Source organism: Urocampus carinirostris, chromosome 7, assembly GCF_059441175.1.
Source record: "Urocampus carinirostris isolate Australia breed hairy pipefish chromosome 7, RoL_Ucar_1.0, whole genome shotgun sequence".
In the NCBI taxonomy this organism is placed as follows: domain Eukaryota; kingdom Metazoa; phylum Chordata; class Actinopteri; order Syngnathiformes; family Syngnathidae; genus Urocampus; species Urocampus carinirostris.
The window spans coordinates 449,459-468,014 of record NC_142355.1 but is presented as its reverse complement, the minus strand read 5'-3'; the positions used below and the strand labels follow the sequence as shown (position 1 = coordinate 468,014).

Genomic DNA, 18,556 nt, shown 5'->3' with positions numbered 1-18,556 from the left:
ATCATGGCCAACCCAAATGCCCAAACACCCAAAGCTCAAAGTCATTTTCTTTATTTGCAGAGACTACTCAAACAAGGAGAACAGCATAAGTAAAAAAAAAACACACTACTAACATTATAAACAAAATATGTACAGATTTACAACTGGCATTAAAATCCTGAACGTTTATTCGTCGTCTTCCTCATCCGGCAGTGGCCTGGACCTGCACAAGAAGAAAAGAAATGATCATTACAACTCTCAAAAAAGACAATTGGATTTTTCAAGGATTCGGGGTTTCGTACGTCTATTCCATAGCCAAATTCAAGCACTTTCAAGCCCAATCATCGTTTTTGTTCCAAAGGAAGGAAACTAGCACCAATCAAAAGAGCGTCTTTTTTGGGGTTGAATTAGACGACCAAAACAAAGTCGCTATCACAAACTTTGAGCTGTTCCTATCGATGATCTACTATCTTTTTGTGACAATGGGCTGCTATAAACCGACACGAATTCTGCCGTTCTGCCTCAACAATGCACACGCAGCTTCAATAACATCACACTTGTTTATAAACACAGAAAAGGACTTAATAATTGTTGGGTAATAAATGAGTTTAATACTATGAAAGTACTTGATGTATAAAAAGCAGAAAAGTACCACATATTTGGACTCATAATGATAGTGGATTCACTCTTTCAATCCGAGAGCCTACTGATCTTTTGCTTTTGGTTTAACAAATTACTACTCGAAAAAAAGAGCCAAAATTCCCGTGGCCAGCGCAAACATTTTTGTGTTGAGGTGTAGCTTGCACCTTTCCTGTAGGGGGGGCAATGACTTCTCACAGGACAATGTCCTACAAATTAATACCAGCTGCCGTTAATCACAAGGGAAGAAACGCAATGGCAAAGCGAAGCCCCAAGAGAACAGTGTCTGTGTCATCATTAAGGAGACGTGTGAAATATGGCAACGATTTCAAAAATTCAAAAGCGCTCGTCGATCAGTAAAATTCAAACATTTTCAAGGATTTCAAACACAGGTATAAACCCTGTATGGCAGTGGGACAATGAGGGCCGACCAATCGGACGGGTCAACAAGGGGATCAGGCTTTTCCTGAGGCAGGAAAAAAGATATCACAGACAACTATTTCTTTGGAGGTACGAGTCATAATCCAGTACAAGATATACTAGGGATAGGGATGTTTTGTTGAAGTGGTATCCTAGGGATCCACTTCTCTTAATGATTGCTAACATGGACGACTAAATGAAAAAGGAAATGAGAACAGAAATTATTTTTTTAAAGAAAAAGTCAAGGCAACCAGAAAGTATAGAAAAAGGAAAGTAAAGGGTAAGACAGAGCATTGAAAAAGACAACGTAAAAAAGAGACACACAAGAAAAGAAAAAGAATAGAAAGTAAAGAAAAAGAATAAGATGAAAAAGTCACAAAAGGTAAAGAGAAAGCAAAGAAATGAGAAAATAAAAAGGACGGAGAAAGTTAAGAAAAAAAAGAACACTAGAAAGTAAAGAAAAAAGAATAGCGAAAGAAAAAAAGAAGAAAAAGTAAAGAACAATATACTTTTTCTTGTTGGAGACGCCGCTTCCTCCCGCCTCCTCCTGGTCCTGGACCTCCGGCGGTGGTTTTTGGTTCTCCTTTTGGGGCTTCTGGTTTCCCGGCTCGCCCCCGAAAAAGTCCCCGATGCCTTTCTGCCAAGGCGGGGTGGGACGGACGCACACCGGGTTCCCTCCTCCGTACTTGTTCTTCGCTGTCCATTCGCAAGAACAAAGACAAAGGGTAAATAGGTGCCGGAAAACCAGTTCCGAAAATTTGGGGGCCTACACGGAGTCGACGATTGGCCGGAGGAAGCCGAATTGTTGGCCGCGCCGGATCCCAAAGACTTCCTGGGCGCGGATGCTGCGACCGCTAAAAATGAAAAGCAACGTCAATAAAAGTCACCGCAGCAATATTTAAAGGGTCGCTGTGTAACAGTTGAACACTTTATGGTGTGACGCAACTGAAAGCACAAGAATACAAACTATGGAGATTCAAAGTAGCAACATGTTTCTTCTGTGAAGAAAAAATACATCTGAAAAAAAGAAGAGTAAAACAAATAGAAAAAGAGAAAAGGGGGAAACTAAGAGGTTTTATTTTCTAAATTTACGTTTAACATGGAGGTTTTAAGGATTGAGGAAAGTTTGTTCCCAGCAAGAAACACCCCGTTTATATGTCGACATGTCCTTGGGCAAGACAATGAATCCCTGATGCCCCCGATAGCAGGTTATCAGCCTGGCATGGCTGACACTGCTATCGGTTCATTACCGCTTAAAAGGGAAAAGTGTGAAGCGCACTGTAAAGCGCTTTGGGAGGTCTTCGTTGACTCTATAAATGCAGACCATTTACATCAAGTAGAAATAAAAATCGGAAAAATGAATAGAAAGGACAACTGAAAAGAGAAATAAAAGCAAGATGAAAAAATGGGGGGGGGGGGGGTTTACAAAAGACAAAATGGAAGGAAAAAGAAAGAAGCATAAATGAAAAAAGAAAACAGAAAAGAAACAAAACTACTAAGAAAAGAATGAAGAAAAAACGACGAAAATAGTACAAAAATGAAAGTAGGGAAATATTCCTGAAGAAATACTAAAAAAGGCAATTACTTTATCACTATAAAAATACTACAAAAACACTGCTATGGAAATACCTCACAAAAGACTACAATAAAGTAAGCGGAAACGGAAGTGTCGTCACTAGGCGCCTAAAATTGGCGCCGGACCCCTAAAATCTTGTCTGGAACACTAAAGCGATGATAAATGAAAAAAATTAATAACTAAAATAAAGACAGGTTGATTCATAAATAACAATGATAAATGATGACATTAAAAAAAAAAAAAAAAGAACGGACTTTTGTCGGGATGTTGATTTATTGGACCTTATTCTGCGAGAATGGGCAATGCAAATAGAAAAACATTAAAACGACATCCAATCTAAAAACCAAAAGACGACATTTAATAACTAACGCCATGTTTTTGGTGAAAGCACGCAGGAATCCTTCGCGAAAGAAACTTTCCTACCTTTTCTGTAAGATGCAGGCACACTGTCAGCTTTTGTCCGGACCATTTTTATAGAATTTTTAAAGGTCGCAAAATGAAGAAAAAAGAAATCCCAGTTAGGAAAAATAAGAGTTAAAATGTGGAGCGAAATGACGCGTTCGCCTTCCCGCCAGGTTCTTTTTAACCGTGAGCGGATAGGGAGGGGGCGGGGGGAGATTTCTTCTTCGTTGATAAAAATGCGACTTTTAGTGGCTCAGTACTGCTCCCAACGGTGAAATACTGAAATTCTCAAGAAACTTGAGTACTGTAATACACAAAACACTTTGTAATTATTGCTTACTTCTTCCTCGTATTCTTTTTTAAATCTTATTGTGTTTAAGATACTCGTACAACTCTTTTGTTTAATAATCAAGTTACTGTTTTTAAAATGCAATACAAGGCTAAAACGGATGTATGTTTATTAAAGGGACAGTGTGTGAAATTGAGTGCCTCCTAGTGGTACAAAAAGCTTTTATTCAGTAACAACAAACATTGATTTAAATACTAGGCAAACATACATAAACTATCATACCAATCTTATGATTTTTTACATAGGGCAGTGGCTCAGGAGGTAGAGCGCTCGTTTTGTCCGATCCATCTCCATCCACGTGGAAGGATGAAGAAGGCAATAGAAGTATGAGGTCTGAACAACTATTTCTCTCAATAGTTCAGTCAAACGCATAGTGGATTGACTTTATTTTGGCGATCTCGACGCATTGTAATGTACTTTGCGGTTTTCGCCATTCGAAGCGGGAATTAAAGCTTCTGTCGCACTTCCATTGTGCTGGCTTCTTTGGTGGTTTAGCTCGGTGTCATACCCATGACAGTGTTATTTTGATGATTAGGATACATTTTAGAATATTTTTTTATCGTCATTACAAACGAGGTAGTGAACATTGTTTACAAACAGATGAACGTGTCATCAAGACACCAAAGAGAGAAACGGGATCCAAATATTTCCAAGCCAATTTGAAGAAAAAAAACACCGCTGTATATTATGAATATGTTACTATGTTATGATCAAGTTATTGTCCTATTGCAGTCATCATGAAGAAACAGAAACAAGACAACTACTTGATTTTTATGTTGTATGTCTGTAGTATTTTCAGTCTTTTTGTATTATTACAGTAGTTTTATGATTGGAGTATTACTCTAGTATTTTTTTGCACTCTATGTTGTATTTTGTAGTATTTCTATATCAGAATGTTTGTTGTATATCTGTATTTCTGTAGTATTTCTAAGTACAGTGTTACTGTAGTTGTATTTTTGTATTAAGTTTATGATACTTCCATAGGAGAATTTTTGAAGTATCGCTCTAGCTGTTATTGGCGGTATTTCGGTTGTAAACTTCTTGTAGTAGTATTTTTGTAGTAATATTTCTTTAGTAGTTTTTTACATTACAGTATTATCTATTGCTATGTTTTTAGTATTTGAGGAAATTGATGTGTTTTCATAGCTGTATTTAATAGTATTTTTTGAGAATTTTTATAGTATTTCCATAGTATTGTAATTTGAGTAAATAATTCTGTCGTAGTATTTTGTAATATGGTATTACTGGAGTAGGATTTTTGAAGTAAATGAGTACTATTTAAAGACACAGAATCCCTAATGCCCCCAATCAGCAGGTCGGCGCCTTGCATGGCTGACTCCTTATTGGTGTGTGAGAGTGTGTGTTAATGGGTAAGTGTGAAGCACATCGTAAAGCGCTTTGGGAGCTCTTCATTGACTTGAAAAGAGCTGTAGAAACGCAGAACATTTACCATTTACCACATCTCCATTGGGTGACACACAAGCGACTTTGCGGTTAAATCTCAGGCGAGCGAACGACACCCGGAAATCAAAAAAAAAACCTGGGTGGTTATAAAATCCGTGCAAATAAAAATCTTTATGGCGGGGAAAAGTCCACCGTGCCGGAGAAGCCAAGCCGATAAGCCCGAAAGGCGGCCAAAGCGTCGAGGAAAGCGGCCGAAATGGACGGCGGTGGCATTTTTTCCCTCTTTTTTTGTCTTTTTCTCCTTTTTCTGAAAAGCGCCCAAGCCCAAGAAAGTGAGTCGTCGCCGTCGGGTTCTTTCAATCCCATTTTTGTCTTCTTTATCCTTTTCAGTGTGACTCTTACTAAAACATATCTTATTGATTTGATTTACATTTTCTACAAAAACAATTCTAATGATTTGAATTTTTGTGCTTATGGAGTCTTAAAATTCATGTTTCTATCATGTTTCTCATTTGTGATCAAAATGCTACTATTACCATATTATATCGAAGTTTTAGATTCATTTTTTCAATACATTTATTTATATTTAATTTTTATTCTATTTTGGAGTGATAATCGGAATTTTTGTGCTCAAAAATATGTTTCTTTTTTATTCATTTTCTAATACTATTACTATAACGATATCACATTTTAAAAACGCGTTTTTTAATATATTTTGGTTATATTTATTACATTATATCGCTAATACCAGCTCAGTAGCCTAGATGGTAGTGTGCCCGCTTTGAGACTGGGAGGTCGCTGGTTCGCGCCTCGACCGAGACATACCTAATTGGTATAATGGCGGCGCCCTCTGGCTGCGGCTGCATCGACTCGCTACAACGGGTCAGATGTATCGACATTTCGTTCTGTGTACATTGTTACAAAGAATGACAATACAAAGGAAATTATTATTATATTATTATAATAGAACAAAACATGTTGGAACCCCAACAAGTCTTCACAAAACATGAAAGAACGACGACAAGAGAATAATTCCAACGCACGGATGGCACATCGAAGCTGCCGTTGTGTTGAGACAATGGAATAAAATGCCGGGAAACCGATTAGATTTAACTGAACAAAACATGAAAGTCAGCCACTGTTACATCGAAACAAAATATGAAAGGCTGACAACATAAGCAACATTCCCACGCGTGAACAGAACATCAAGAGTGCAATGGTGTCGAGACCATGAAGTTTAACGCTGGAACACCAACTAACAGAATATGAAAAGAAGACATCCGAGGATAAATGAAAACATGAGTTCGCTTTAGCTAAAAGAAACATGAATGTAAGACGACACACGCTATGTACTCACACGTGGGGTGCCGAGACCATGAAACGTAACGCCGGAACGCGAACGAGCTCTAACTGAACAAAATATGAAAAGAAGACGACACGGGTTATTTACTCGAGCGTAGATAGAAAACGAACGAGGGGGCCGAGGCCACGAAACACGATACTGGAATTCTAGCTGAACAAAACAAAAAAGATAAAACAAAAAGGTCTAATTCAACAAAACATGACAAGAAGAGCAATCGCCTCTCATTGAACAAAACATGAAAAAAGGTAGAAAGCGGGATACGTTTGAACATGAACTACCTGAAACCTGACGAAACATGAAAAAAAGTAGGAAGTGGGATATGTTGGAACATGAACTACCTGTAACCTAACAAAACATGAAAAAAAAAACCGACACAAATGGAAAACAAAGCGGCTATAACTGAACCAAACAGGGAAGGAATACAACACAGGCTGCTATGTATGGAGAAGTGTCTAGAAAATGAACCCGAGCGCCAAGAGGGTGCAAAACATGAAAGTCAGAGCCCTCCCTCAGTTTGCAGCGCTCGCGACACGGTGGAGGTGACGGAGAACAACAAAGTGGGCCACCTGGTGGAGACCATCGCCTTGGGCGTCGGCGTCACGACCACCCTGGAAAATCCCCCCAGCGATCCTTTCGTCCTGGACGGGAACCGGATCCTGGCCAGCGCCGTTCTGGACTACGAGGTGGGTCGGAACCCGAGACCCCCGTAAAGCCGCCTCATTTCCTTCCTTTCGCTTCTAGACCAGTACGACTTACGTGGTCCGGATCAGGTGCGCGTCCGACACGGGTCTCACGGTAAGAGGAAAAACCCGTCCCGTCCGTCGAGCGCCAAAACGACCCCGCTTTCTTCCCAGTTGCTGCTCGTCATCGTGGTCCTGGTCAAAAACCTCAACGACAACGCTCCGGTTTTCAGCCGAGACCTTTACGAGATCCGAGTCAAAGAGGTCAGGTCTTGGGTTTTTTTGCCCCCGAAAACCTCCGGGATTCCGGACTGACCCGCTCCCGTTTTCCACGTCTCAGCTGTCGGTCCAGGGGACCAGCGTGGGCTTTTTCCCCGCCACCGACCGAGACCCCGACACCACGCTTTATTACACCCTGACGCCGGCGCCGGTACCACCCTCCGTCTTAAATCGACACCCGGGTCCCGCCAGACTTCGAGTCGAAGAAAAGCTAGAGCGAGGATGTTCCGTTGGAGTTTTTTTTTCTGACATTTCATGAGAAAAAAGAGAGGGGAAAGAGAGAAGGGGAAGTAGAGAGGAGAGAAAAAAGATAGAAGAGAGAGAAAACGAGAGAAATATGAGAGAGAAAAAAAAGAGGGAATTGGAGAATGACTACAGACAGAAAAGAGAAAGGAGAGAAAAAAGAGCTGAGAGTGGAGAGATTTAAAAAAGGGAAATGAGAGTGGGAAAAAAGAGGAGAGAAAAAGAGAGAGGAAAGAGGGAGGAGATAGGGACATGGAGAGCGGCACAGAGAGTGGAGAGAGAAAAGAGTAGGGTGCAAGAAAGAGAAGAGAGAAAAAAAAAGAGGGGAGAGAGAGAAGGGGAAGGTAGGAGAAAAAGAGAGGAGGGGATAGAGAAAACAACAGAGGAGAGAGGAAGAGGAAGGGTGCAGAGAGAAAGAAAGAGAGAAAGGAGAGAGAGAAAAAGGGGGCAGGAGAATGATAAGAGACTACAGACAGAAAAGAGAAAGGAAAGAAAAATGAGCAACGAGTGGAGAGATTAAAAAAGGGAAAGGAGAGTGGAAAAAAGAGGGAGGAGATAGGGACACGGAGAGAGGAACAGAGAGCGGAGAGAGAAATGAGAGTGGGGTGAGAGAAAGAAAAGAGAGAGGAAAAGAGAGTAGAGAGGGAGGAAAATTGAAAGAGAGAAAGAGAAAATGAGAGGAGAGAGTAAAAAGGGTGAGGTGAGAGAAAAAGAGAGGAGGGGATAGAGAAAACAACAGAGGAGAGAGGAAGAGAAAAGGTGCAGAGAAAGAAAGGAGAGGGCACAGAGAGTGAGAAGAGAGAAAAACAGAGAAAGAGAAAAATAGGAGAGAAAGAGAATAGAGTGAGGTGAAAGGGAAGAGAGAGAAAGGGAGGGAGCAAAGAGAGTAAGCAGAAAAATAAAGAGAGAAAGTGAAAAGAGAGAGGAAGAAGAAAGGTGAGGGACAGAAACAGAGAGAGCGCAAAGAGAGTAGGGAGAGGGAATAAGAGAGAGAGAGAAAGAGAAAACCTCATACAATGATGAAAATTTTCAACTTTTTCATCTTGAAATATCCCCGCACTTTTCAGCTTGTTTCTCAAGACATACTTCTTTTCTTCTTGTACTTCTCCAGAACTACTTCCGCCTGGAGTCTGCCGAGAAGCCGGAACTTTTGGTCGCCGCCGTTCTGGATTACGACAAAGTACAAGACGTCCGGATGATCATCTACGCTCAGGTCTGCAGATTTGACTTTGAAGTATGGCGGCCATTTTTACTTGACTTGAGCTGGTCCGGCAGAGTAGCAGGTGGAATTTTTGAATCCTCGCAAGCTTAGTTTCTACGGTTATCGTGTTTTATCTACTCCCTTTGGCATCACTGCAAACTAACAAAGATTGTTAGATGAGTTTCTGAACTGGACAAAGAAAGAGAAAGGCATTGTGGGAGGGAGTTCAGCCAAAGGCAAATCGACATTTTTGCGACTCGGATTTTATATGAAGTCAACCGATAGCAGATGTGACTCATCGTATGCGCGAATACCACAAAGTTTGAATGTTTTTGGGCCTGCGTAACAATTGCTTGATAAGTTCTTAGAAAAAAAAATCATAAAGCAATTTATTAAAAAACTCAAATCAAATGTACCGTAGATCGTTAGCGATTCAAGTACTTCTTCGACGCGAGCTTTCCATGGTTATCATGTTTTTGCTTCTCCCTTTAGCATCAATGCCAGGACCCGTAGACCCATATCAAAAAACTTCAATGTGGTGAATGAGATTGTTCTCGCTAGCATTGATCTAAGCATTAGCATTAGCAAAAAAAGAAAAGAAAATCACATTTTGACAATATTCTAAAATTAGAATGCTATTTCTGCTAGCATTGCATAATTAGATTCGTTTTTATTGTCATTCTGATTCTGTTTTAGCATAGACTTTAGCATAAGCGCTAGCAAATCACATTTTGCCAGGTCCCAAAGTTAGCATTCTAGTTCCGCTAGTATTCTAGAATTACAATCGTCTTTATTGTCATTGTAATTCCCTTTAAACATTGACTTTAGCATTAGCGCTAGCAAAACCAAGCACATTTTGCCAGTATTCCTAGAGTTAGAATGGTCTGCATTTTCTTTGGCATTCTAATTCCCTGCAAGTGAACGCATGGAAACGCGTAATACGACGTTTGAACTGAACAAAGACAAAGGCATCGTGGGAGGTCATTCAGCCAAGAGCATTCTAGCATCGACACTGACCTTTACGGATGAAGGCTTAGCTATCCCCGTGTTGTGATCGTAGACCTTTTGTTTGTTTGTATAAGGACACGCCCCTGACAGGTTCTGAAGGCCAAGTGTCATTTACCGCTAGCGCCACCATCCTGGTGCTCGTAGAAGACGTGGACAACCGGCCTCCCTGGTTCAAACCCTGCAAACGACACGAATTCCAGGGCGCCCTCGTCTGCCAGAACACCGGCTACACGGGGCAAGTGGACCTGAACGAATTGCAGGTGAGAAGGAAATTCAGCTTCGGTCGAAAAGGGTCATCGACTTTTATCGATTTAGAACGCTCCGGCTTTCGAAAAACTGTCAAAAAGTGCGGTAGGATTATGACTCACGAGTGCAATAATCCTGTCATAAAACTGTCAAAAGAACAATGCAAATATGATCTATGACCATTCATGAAACTGTTAAAATACCAATCAGTTTATGATTTATGACCTCAACTCGGTCAAAACGATCAAAAGAGCAATACAATCAAAAGAACAATGCAATTATGATCTATAACCATAATTATTTCATGAAACTGTTAAAATACCAATCAGTTTATGATTTATGACCTCATCTTGGTCAAAACGATCAAAAGAGCAATACAATCAAAAGAACAATGCAATTATGATCCATGACCATGATCATTTCATAAAACTGTTAAAATACCAATCAGTTTATGATTTATGACCTCAACTCGGTCAAAACGATCAAAAGAGCAATACAATCAAAAGAACAATGCAATTATGATCTATAACCATAATTATTTCATGAAATTGTTAAAATACCAATCAGTTTAGGATTTATGACCTCAACTCGGTCAAAACGATCAAAAGAGCAATACAATAATGATTTATGAGATCAATCCAGTCATGAAACTATCAAAAGCAATAACTTGTGATGTATGATCTCGATCATGTCCTACAACTGTCAAATTACAATTATGGTTTACGATGACAGCCCTAGTTACGAGATTATTGTTTATGACTCATTCTTTCTTCAAATTTCCTTCCAAACTGATTGATACATGACATGTCGTATTTATGCAAATAAGTCACCTTGTTACATTTGTGCATTTCTGGATTACTATTATGTAATGCAGATCATTTATGACCTATCACATTTGTGCAAACAATTGATGTAAATGTGATTTATGACCAACTGATTGGCTCATTCCTGTAGCGAAGGTTGATTTAACGCCCGTTTATGCAAATGAGCAATAGGATTGTGATTAATAAACGTAGAGTCCCGTCATTCCATCATGAACTATGCTTTATTTATGGCCTGTGACATGTATTGAAATGAGTGATGTGTTTGTGATTTATGACCAAATATTATCCTTAAATATTTTAGGTCAGGTATGCCAAGTTTTCAAAGAACTGCATTCATAAATCATTGGTCCATAAACCATTTGCATAAATAAGGTAATAATGAAAAAGAATTTCAGGAATGTTAGGAATGAAAGAAATGCATACCATTACAGTCATAAAACATAACTTGATTGCTTTTTGACAGTTCTATAATAGGATTACAGTCCAAAATTAGACTTTGGTTTCTCAACACTTATGACAGGATTCGAATCATAAATCACAATTTGATCGCTTTATTTACAGTTTTATGACAGGATTGGGTCATAAATCTTAATTTTGTTGTATTTTGACAGTTTGATGACAGGAGTGCAATCATGAAATATATTTGAATTGCTCCTTTAGAGGTTTTAAAACACTATTAGGGTCACAAATCATAATTTGCTCCTTTGACAATTTTATGACAGGACTGTACTCATAAATCATAATCGGATTGCTTTTTTTGACAGTTTTATGACGTAAAACGTGACATGTTTATGATTCCTTTAACAAAAGCGCATTGTAAATCTCTTTGGTGAATGAGCTCATATTTCACTTACTACTTTAAGACTTTTCTATATGATCACATTTCTGACCCGAACTTCATATCTGATTCGGGTTCGATTCCCGTCCACACGTCAGGTGGAGCCCTTAACACTCGAGCCGGGTCCGCTATACGCCGTCGATGGCGACGCCGGCATCAACGAGGCCATCGTCTACACCATCCTGAGTGGTAAGACGAGTCATCAACACAGCCTAGAAATTCATGGGCTGTTCTCTACCCAGTCTGGAAGACGGTGCGGACTGATCTCATTGTAGAGCAGGGGCGTCAAAGTCATTTGAACTCGGGGGCCACACCATAGAACACACATTCTGTCGGAGGCCGGACGAGTCGATTCAAGAGAAAGAAAAAGAGAGATCAAGAAATAAGAGAAAGAGGGAGGGAAAAGGAGAGAGGGCGGGACAAAGAAAGAAAAAGAAAGAGAGGGAGAGAGCGTGAGAAACAAAAGATAAAAAGTCGTGAGAGAGAGGGGGGAAAAGAAAAGGAGAGGAAGAAAGAAAGCCAAAGAGAAATAGAAAGACAGAAGGAGAGAAAAGAGAAAAGAAAGCGCAAAAGGTTGGAAGAGAGAAAGAGAAAAGGAAAAAAGGAAGTTAGAGCCAAAGAGGTGAAAAGACACAGAGAGAGAAAGAGACAAAGAGCAACAAAGGAAGGGAAAAAGAGACAAAGGGAGTGAAAGAGAGAGACAGAGAGTGGGAGAAAAGGGGTGGAAAAGAGAGAGAGAGAGAGAGAGAGAGAGAGAGAGAAAAATAAATACAAGTAGAGTGTCTTTGTGAGAGGCACCTGGCTTTGGCAACATCAAGTTGACCTATTTCAACCGGCAGCTCGTTTTTCTCTTGGGCTTCTCCGAGTGTCGTCTGGCGGGCCGGATTCAATCCCTTAGCGGGCCCGATCCGTTGGACACCCGCGTCGTAGACGACGTGAACTCCGTCGCAAGCGACGAGACTAAAGAGAACGGCGTTGACTTTGATCTCCTAGGGAACGAGGACGGCTTGTTCGCCATCGCTAAAAACAGCGGCAACGTCAGCATGCTGAAGACGGCCGACGTATTGGGAACTGTCAGGCTGACGGTTCTGGTGAAGACCGCACTCCGGCACTTTCTGCGACGCCGGTCGCTTTTTGACGGGGTGTATGGCTTCCCCTCAGGCTGCCCAGGAATCCAGCGCTTCTCAGTACACCACCACCAGTCTCAGCATCAGCATTCGGGTCAAGAGCCTCCACAAACCCCAATTCCAGAAAGCGGAGTACCGAGGCCTGGTTTCTTCCCCGGGCGCCATGGCCACGGACCCGACCGACGAGGACCGGCCCCTTCGGATACTCGCGTCGGACCGGGATTACGTCGGCGTCGGGGTACGTCCGTTGCGCGAGCTGTAACCCTAACCCTCAAACCTTCGTCCTAATATCCAGCAGAGAACATAATAACCTCTCAGCTAACCAGCTCAACCTCTAAGACCTTACCCCTGGTAGGAATGAATATCTTCAAACGGAGCGTTAACCAATTTGTTCAAATGAGTTATCGGACTCCACGAACCAAACACAACCTGCGTTCTCCTAACAATGCGTGCTCCTTTCTTGATGGGAAAAGACGGACAAGAGACCGCCATTTCCACACGGGGGCAGATTTCATTTCTTAAATAATTTAACTAAGTGAACGCCATCGAATGAGCCGAACGAGTGTCGCTCGAGTCTCCGTCGAGCCTCCTCTCTCGATCTTCCGAAATCCTTCTCGCGGTCCACGTTTTTTCCGCAAGCCGGTGTGCCGGCTCCTCCCGTGGGCGCGCCAGGAAAACCCGCCACCTCGGAGGAAAGCGTCCCGATGTCTGAAAAAACTCAAAACGGCAGAGCGTTTATCAAAACAACGTCTCCAAACGATGCCTGCCGTTCTGCGTCAGAGTTCTGTTATGAAAATTCCCCAGACAAAACATTCCGAATTTGGATCGGCGTGACCCGTCGTTGAACTTAAGCCTACCCGGTGATCATTGCGCTCGATAAATGTAACCTGTATTCAATCGTTTAAAATCCCCCATAGTAAAATGTATCAAATCCTTCACCCCCAAAGCCAAACCACCTAACCCTCTCAGTCTAAACCTTTAACCCTAATCCTAACCCTTCCCCCCCGAAACCTCTAACCTAACCCCCTCACCTAACTCTAACATCTAACCCAGACCTTAAGCCCTAATCTTAACCCCTAATCATAATGCAAAGCCATAACCCTCAAACCCTAACCCCTCTTACCCTAACCCCCAACCTGTTGGGAATGAATTCTCAAAATGGAGCGTTGACCAAATGGCTCAAATGAGTTATCTGACTCCATTAAGCAAACACAAGCGACATTCACCCAACAATTTCTACGCGCTCGTTTCTCGAGGGAAAAATGATCGGGAAGCCGACATTTCCACGAGGGGGCGGATTTATTCCCTAACAGAAGAACAAAGTGAATTCAGGAGACGACCGAAGAAGCGACCTTGGAGTCTGTGTGAAGCCCTCTTCTGAAGTCCTTTAGCTTTCTCTTCTCGGCCCACGTCTCCCCGCAAGACGGCGTCTCGGCTCCTCCCAAGGGCGTGCCAAGGAACCGTTTCCGCCCATCGTTCTCACAACACGGCGCCTCGATGTCTGGCTTTTCAAAACATCGCCTGCTGTCCTCCGTCAAAATTCCCTAGACAAAATATGATGCATTTCTAACAGCCTGCCCTGTCATTGAACTCCAGCCCACTCGGTGAAAATCTGTCATTAAACTCAATAAATATAACTTGTATTCAATTGTATAAAATCCTTTATAGTCAAATGTTTAAAATCCTTCAAACCCTAACCCAAATCTCAAACCCCTAACCCGACCCTGTCCCCCTAACCCTCTGATCCTAATACCGAATCGTTTACTTTAACCGATAACACCTTAACCCTGACCTCTCCTTAGCCCAAACCCATACACCCCTAACCCCCATAACCTAAGCCTACCGGAATAATGGGCAATTTGCGCCTCACCAGGGTATAAACCCCTACATCGAGTATCGCATCATCGGAAGCGAGGACTTCTCCATCATCGACGGCTACTTGTTCATGACCAAAGCCCTTCCGGAGGCCACCTTATCTTTACAGGTGAGGTTTCTCAACCAAAACCTACAGTCCCCCAACCAGTCCTTTTACTAAACCCGGGATCTCCCGCAGGTGGAGGCGGTGGACACCTCCAACGACGAGAAGGTCACAGCGCAGTTAGCCATGGAGGTGAAGTCAGGTAGGAAGAAATCCATTCTTACGGGGAAACGATCATTTGCTAAGACTCCTGGTCACAGGGGTTGGTTTGGGCTTGTTGAACCAAGTTGAAAAATCATGTAGACTACCTTGAAAGACCTCTACCGAGTAAGACTATGATCCATGAAGACCGTGGGAAGTAAAACCATAAGAACTTTGACAAGGTTTTGAGACTGAAGTGGAAATGTTGTATGCAGATGCCAAACTTTTTTAGGATTATCAGTTGAGTATTGTCCTTGCTCCTCGTGGCTATTAGCCTTAGGGTAGATGCTCCACTCAAACCAGCTAACATTTGCCCTATCTGTATTCTTCTGATCGATATGGAACTGGAGTCGGTTTGTTGTCGTCATGAGTGTGTTTATCAGTGCGTTGCTTCAAAATTTGAGATACCTCTCCTCAGAGTCTGGCTTGGCCAGACTGTGTTAAGGGGTTTAGGTTATCCGGTCTCTCATTGGGTGTTTTAGATCCATCACGTAACAAAGTTCTTGAGACCGGATGCATTTGATTCGGTTCCATATGAAATAGTAGAAGGAGCTGGTGAGGATCACTTGGGGTAAGAAGATGGAACCGCTCACAAATGAAACCATGGGACGTATCATCGAGTATCAGGGCTAGCAGAAGGAACCTTGCCTGAGAGAAGACCAGACTTCTAATTCTGAGCACTTCTTTACAACCCACAGAGGTTTAATCATGATTCCTGGAGGACGGTGACACCCCCTAAGCTTCACATGTGCTCTCCTCTTAGGTCTCACCACCACTGCTTTGCCCTTGAGCACTACAGAGGGCCCGACCGGCGACCCGACAACAGACGGCCGAAGCACGGATGCAGCAACCACCGACCCTAGCGATACCTCCACCAAGCGTAGAACCACTGAAACAAGGGAGTCTGCTAGTACTATAGGTGTCTCCACCGGGGACAGAACCTCAAAACCTGTGGAGGCCACTTCCGATCCTAGAACCTCCACTAGGGGCATCACGACCAAGCCTGTGGTTTCCACGGAATCGCCACGGACACCAATGACCACCGACAGTTCCAGCACATCGGAAGAACCTCAGACAGGTGCTGGTGGATTTGGTCTCACCGGTTGGTGTAGGGCTAGCAAGGGAGCTTTAGAATCAGATAGAGGGAGTTACAATCCTAGTCAGTGACTGCGAATGACACGAAGACGGTTTTCGTTCTTAGGTGTGATGAAATTGACCATAGTCCCATGTGTATGGGGTTCCTGTTTAGTCCTGAAATCGACTGTAGTCCAAGGACTAGTTTAACCTTCACCTAACATTATGGATGGATGGGGCAGTGGTGAAGTCTGGGGATGGAATCTAATGGCGGCTACGGGGTAGACCCCCAATACAGGGTCTTCCATCAACGGTTGATGTACCTTTTTCCCCCCCAGACAAAGTGCCAATCCTGCCTGGTGGTTTCGGGCCGGGGGACATGGCAGCATTGGGGGCCACTCTGGGGGTCCTTCTCTTTGCCTGCCTGGTGGTCATAGGAGTTCTGGTTTGTCGCCTTCAGAAAGGGAAGTCCGACTGGAAGAAGATCCATGAGGCCAGCATCTTCCGGAGCTCTGTGAGTATAGTCCTTGGGGTTTTTGTCGGGACTTGGATGGTCTCCGTGAGGCTTTGGTCTTTGTTTTTTGCACTTTTAAGTTAACGAAACCAAGACCCTAGTCCCGGTTTTCTGTCATTTCCTTCCCCAAGTCTGCCATGACAGTCTTGTGTAAAGGGTCCTAAGGGCCTAATACTTATGTTAAATATGAATAAGATTAAACTAAATCAAACATAAATTTAAAAGGAAAAAGGAAATTTGATTTACCTTTTATGTGATGTGACGAGCTGGTCAGGTGGAGTCGCGGGTGGATGCAGAGAGGGGGAGGTGACTGCGGATTCAAAACGAAACGGATTTTAAACCTTCCGCTTACAACAATTTAGAAGATTTCTTTGTTTTATTCACCTTCTTATCCTTAACAATAGTCCCGATGGTTGATCGGTTAATTCCTTAATAATTGTAAGCTTTGTTTCCATGGTTATCAAGGTTGTGCTTCTCCCTTTAGAATCACAACGAAACAATACATTACTGTAACTGACAAAGTACACAAGATTCTGGTACATGGTACAAAAAACATTCTCAGACTTGTAAGATGAAGAAAAAGAAAGAGAGCAAGAAAGAAAGAGAATGAAAAAAACAAGTGAGGAAAAAGAAAGCAGAAGAAAAAAGAGAGAGAGAACAAAATAGTGAAAAAAAGGGAAAGGGAGAGAAAGAGAAAGAAAAAGAGCAAAAGAGATTTATAGAAATTAAAGAGAAAACAAACAGGGAAGGCAGAGAGGGACTCAAAGACAGATAGAAAAAGAGACACGACAGAGAAAAAAAAGAGAAGATGAGGGAGTTCATGAAAGAGTCACAGAAAGAGAGAGAAAAACAGTAGAGAGACAGAGATAAAAGGGACGGAGAAAGAGAGAAGCGTGAGAGAGAGAGTGAGAGAGAGAGAGAAAGGGAGACAGATAGAGATAAAAGGAGAAGACAAGAGAGAAAGGGACAAAATGAGAGAGAATGAAAGATATAGAGAAAAAAGAAAGAGACAAAGAGAGGGAGAGCGATAAATAGTGATAGGGAGACATGAAGAACAAGAGTACAAAGATAGAATGAAAAAAAAAACGGACAGGACAAAAACATAGAAAAGAGAGCTAAAGAGAGAAGAAAGAGAGATAAAGAAATAGACCTAAGGTTGCTTTGCAGACATATCTAGAATTGCTCTCGCGCTTCTCTCACGGGCCCGGATTAAGACCCTTGGCGAGCCGGATCCCGCCGACGGGCCGCATTTTGAACACCCTTGACCCGAGCGAAAAACAAAAGAATCTAACTCAAACGGTCTTCGGTCTTCCGCAGTTGGGCCAGGGCTCAGGTGCCGAGAAGAAGGCCGTCCAGTACACAAACCAAGCTTTTCACGACCAGGAACGAGACGAAAGCCCGGGGTCCGGGGGCCCAGACGAGGGCCCCGCCGAGGACTGGGCCCCAAAATACGACGCGGGGGGCCCAAAGTACGACGCGGGGGCCCCGGGGACCCTCCCGGAAGACGGCTCGGACAAGGAAGTCAAACCCATCCTGACCAAAGAACGGCGCCCGGAGGAAGGCTACAAGGCCGTTTGGTTCAAGGAGGACATCGACCCCGACGCCAGACCGGAAGTCCTCATCATCCCCGACGGGGACGAGGACCAAAACCGGGACGGGGACCCGGACCCGGACCGTCCCGCCAAACCCTCCAAGGTGGGCTTCGCGGAGGCCGACCTGGACAGCGGACTCGAAGTCAAGATAGAAGATCTGGCGGAGGACTCGGAAGAGGACGACGTCATGGACGTTGGACTTTGAGGAGGGAGCGGCCCGAGTGACCACGCCCGCGGCGGACTGCTTTTTACGGCCCTTATCGCCTTTTCCGTGCGGGGCTGTAAAGTCCGTCGTCATGGCAACGGAAAACTCAGTGAGCTCGACTACGTTTTGGTGAGCTAGGCTAATTTTGTGAGCTACCGACGGCGTTCAAGGTACATTGTGTAATATTTGACCCCTAGATGGCACTCTATCGCCTAATGCGAACGAAAACCAGGACCCAATGAGCACAGCGTAGCAGCAAGATCCCAGTAATATTTGACCCCTAGATGGCACCGTATTGTATAATGCGAACGAAAACCGGGACCGAACGAGCACGGCGTAGCAGCAAGATCCCGGACAAACATGGCAACCAATACTAGGTAGGGATTTCACTATGTAAAAGAAATACACATTTTTCTACCTATTTACTTGATGTATTTTGACCAATTATTCAAATCAATGGTTTTCTTTACCACC

General features: G+C 43.0%; 2 protein-coding genes across 2 annotated transcripts; one reads left to right on the top strand and one right to left on the bottom strand.

Annotated features, from left to right (window-relative positions):
• Positions 1-35: 35 nt before the first annotated feature.
• pclaf (PCNA clamp associated factor) lies at positions 36-3,219 on the bottom strand. The gene is made up of 4 exons (XM_088339148.1): positions 3,038-3,219; positions 1,809-1,892; positions 1,548-1,734; positions 36-202 (listed from the first exon to the last, which is right to left on the bottom strand). Exons 1-4 carry the CDS (start codon positions 3,081-3,083, stop codon positions 166-168), a joined length of 354 nt encoding a protein of 117 aa, XP_088195274.1. The 5' UTR covers positions 3,084-3,219; the 3' UTR covers positions 36-165.
• Positions 3,220-5,025: 1,806 nt separating this feature from the next.
• cdhr5b (cadherin-related family member 5b) lies at positions 5,026-18,082 on the top strand. Its single transcript, XM_088340129.1, has 15 exons — positions 5,026-5,101; positions 6,646-6,815; positions 6,874-6,908; positions 6,959-7,076; positions 7,153-7,242; positions 8,446-8,547; positions 9,618-9,803; positions 11,550-11,640; positions 12,445-12,542; positions 12,613-12,816; positions 14,452-14,562; positions 14,632-14,698; positions 15,461-15,775; positions 16,110-16,285; positions 17,603-18,082. The coding sequence occupies exons 1-15, from the start codon at positions 5,026-5,028 to the stop codon at positions 18,080-18,082; spliced, it is 2,319 nt and encodes a 772-aa protein (XP_088196255.1).
• Positions 18,083-18,556: the final 474 nt, after the last annotated feature.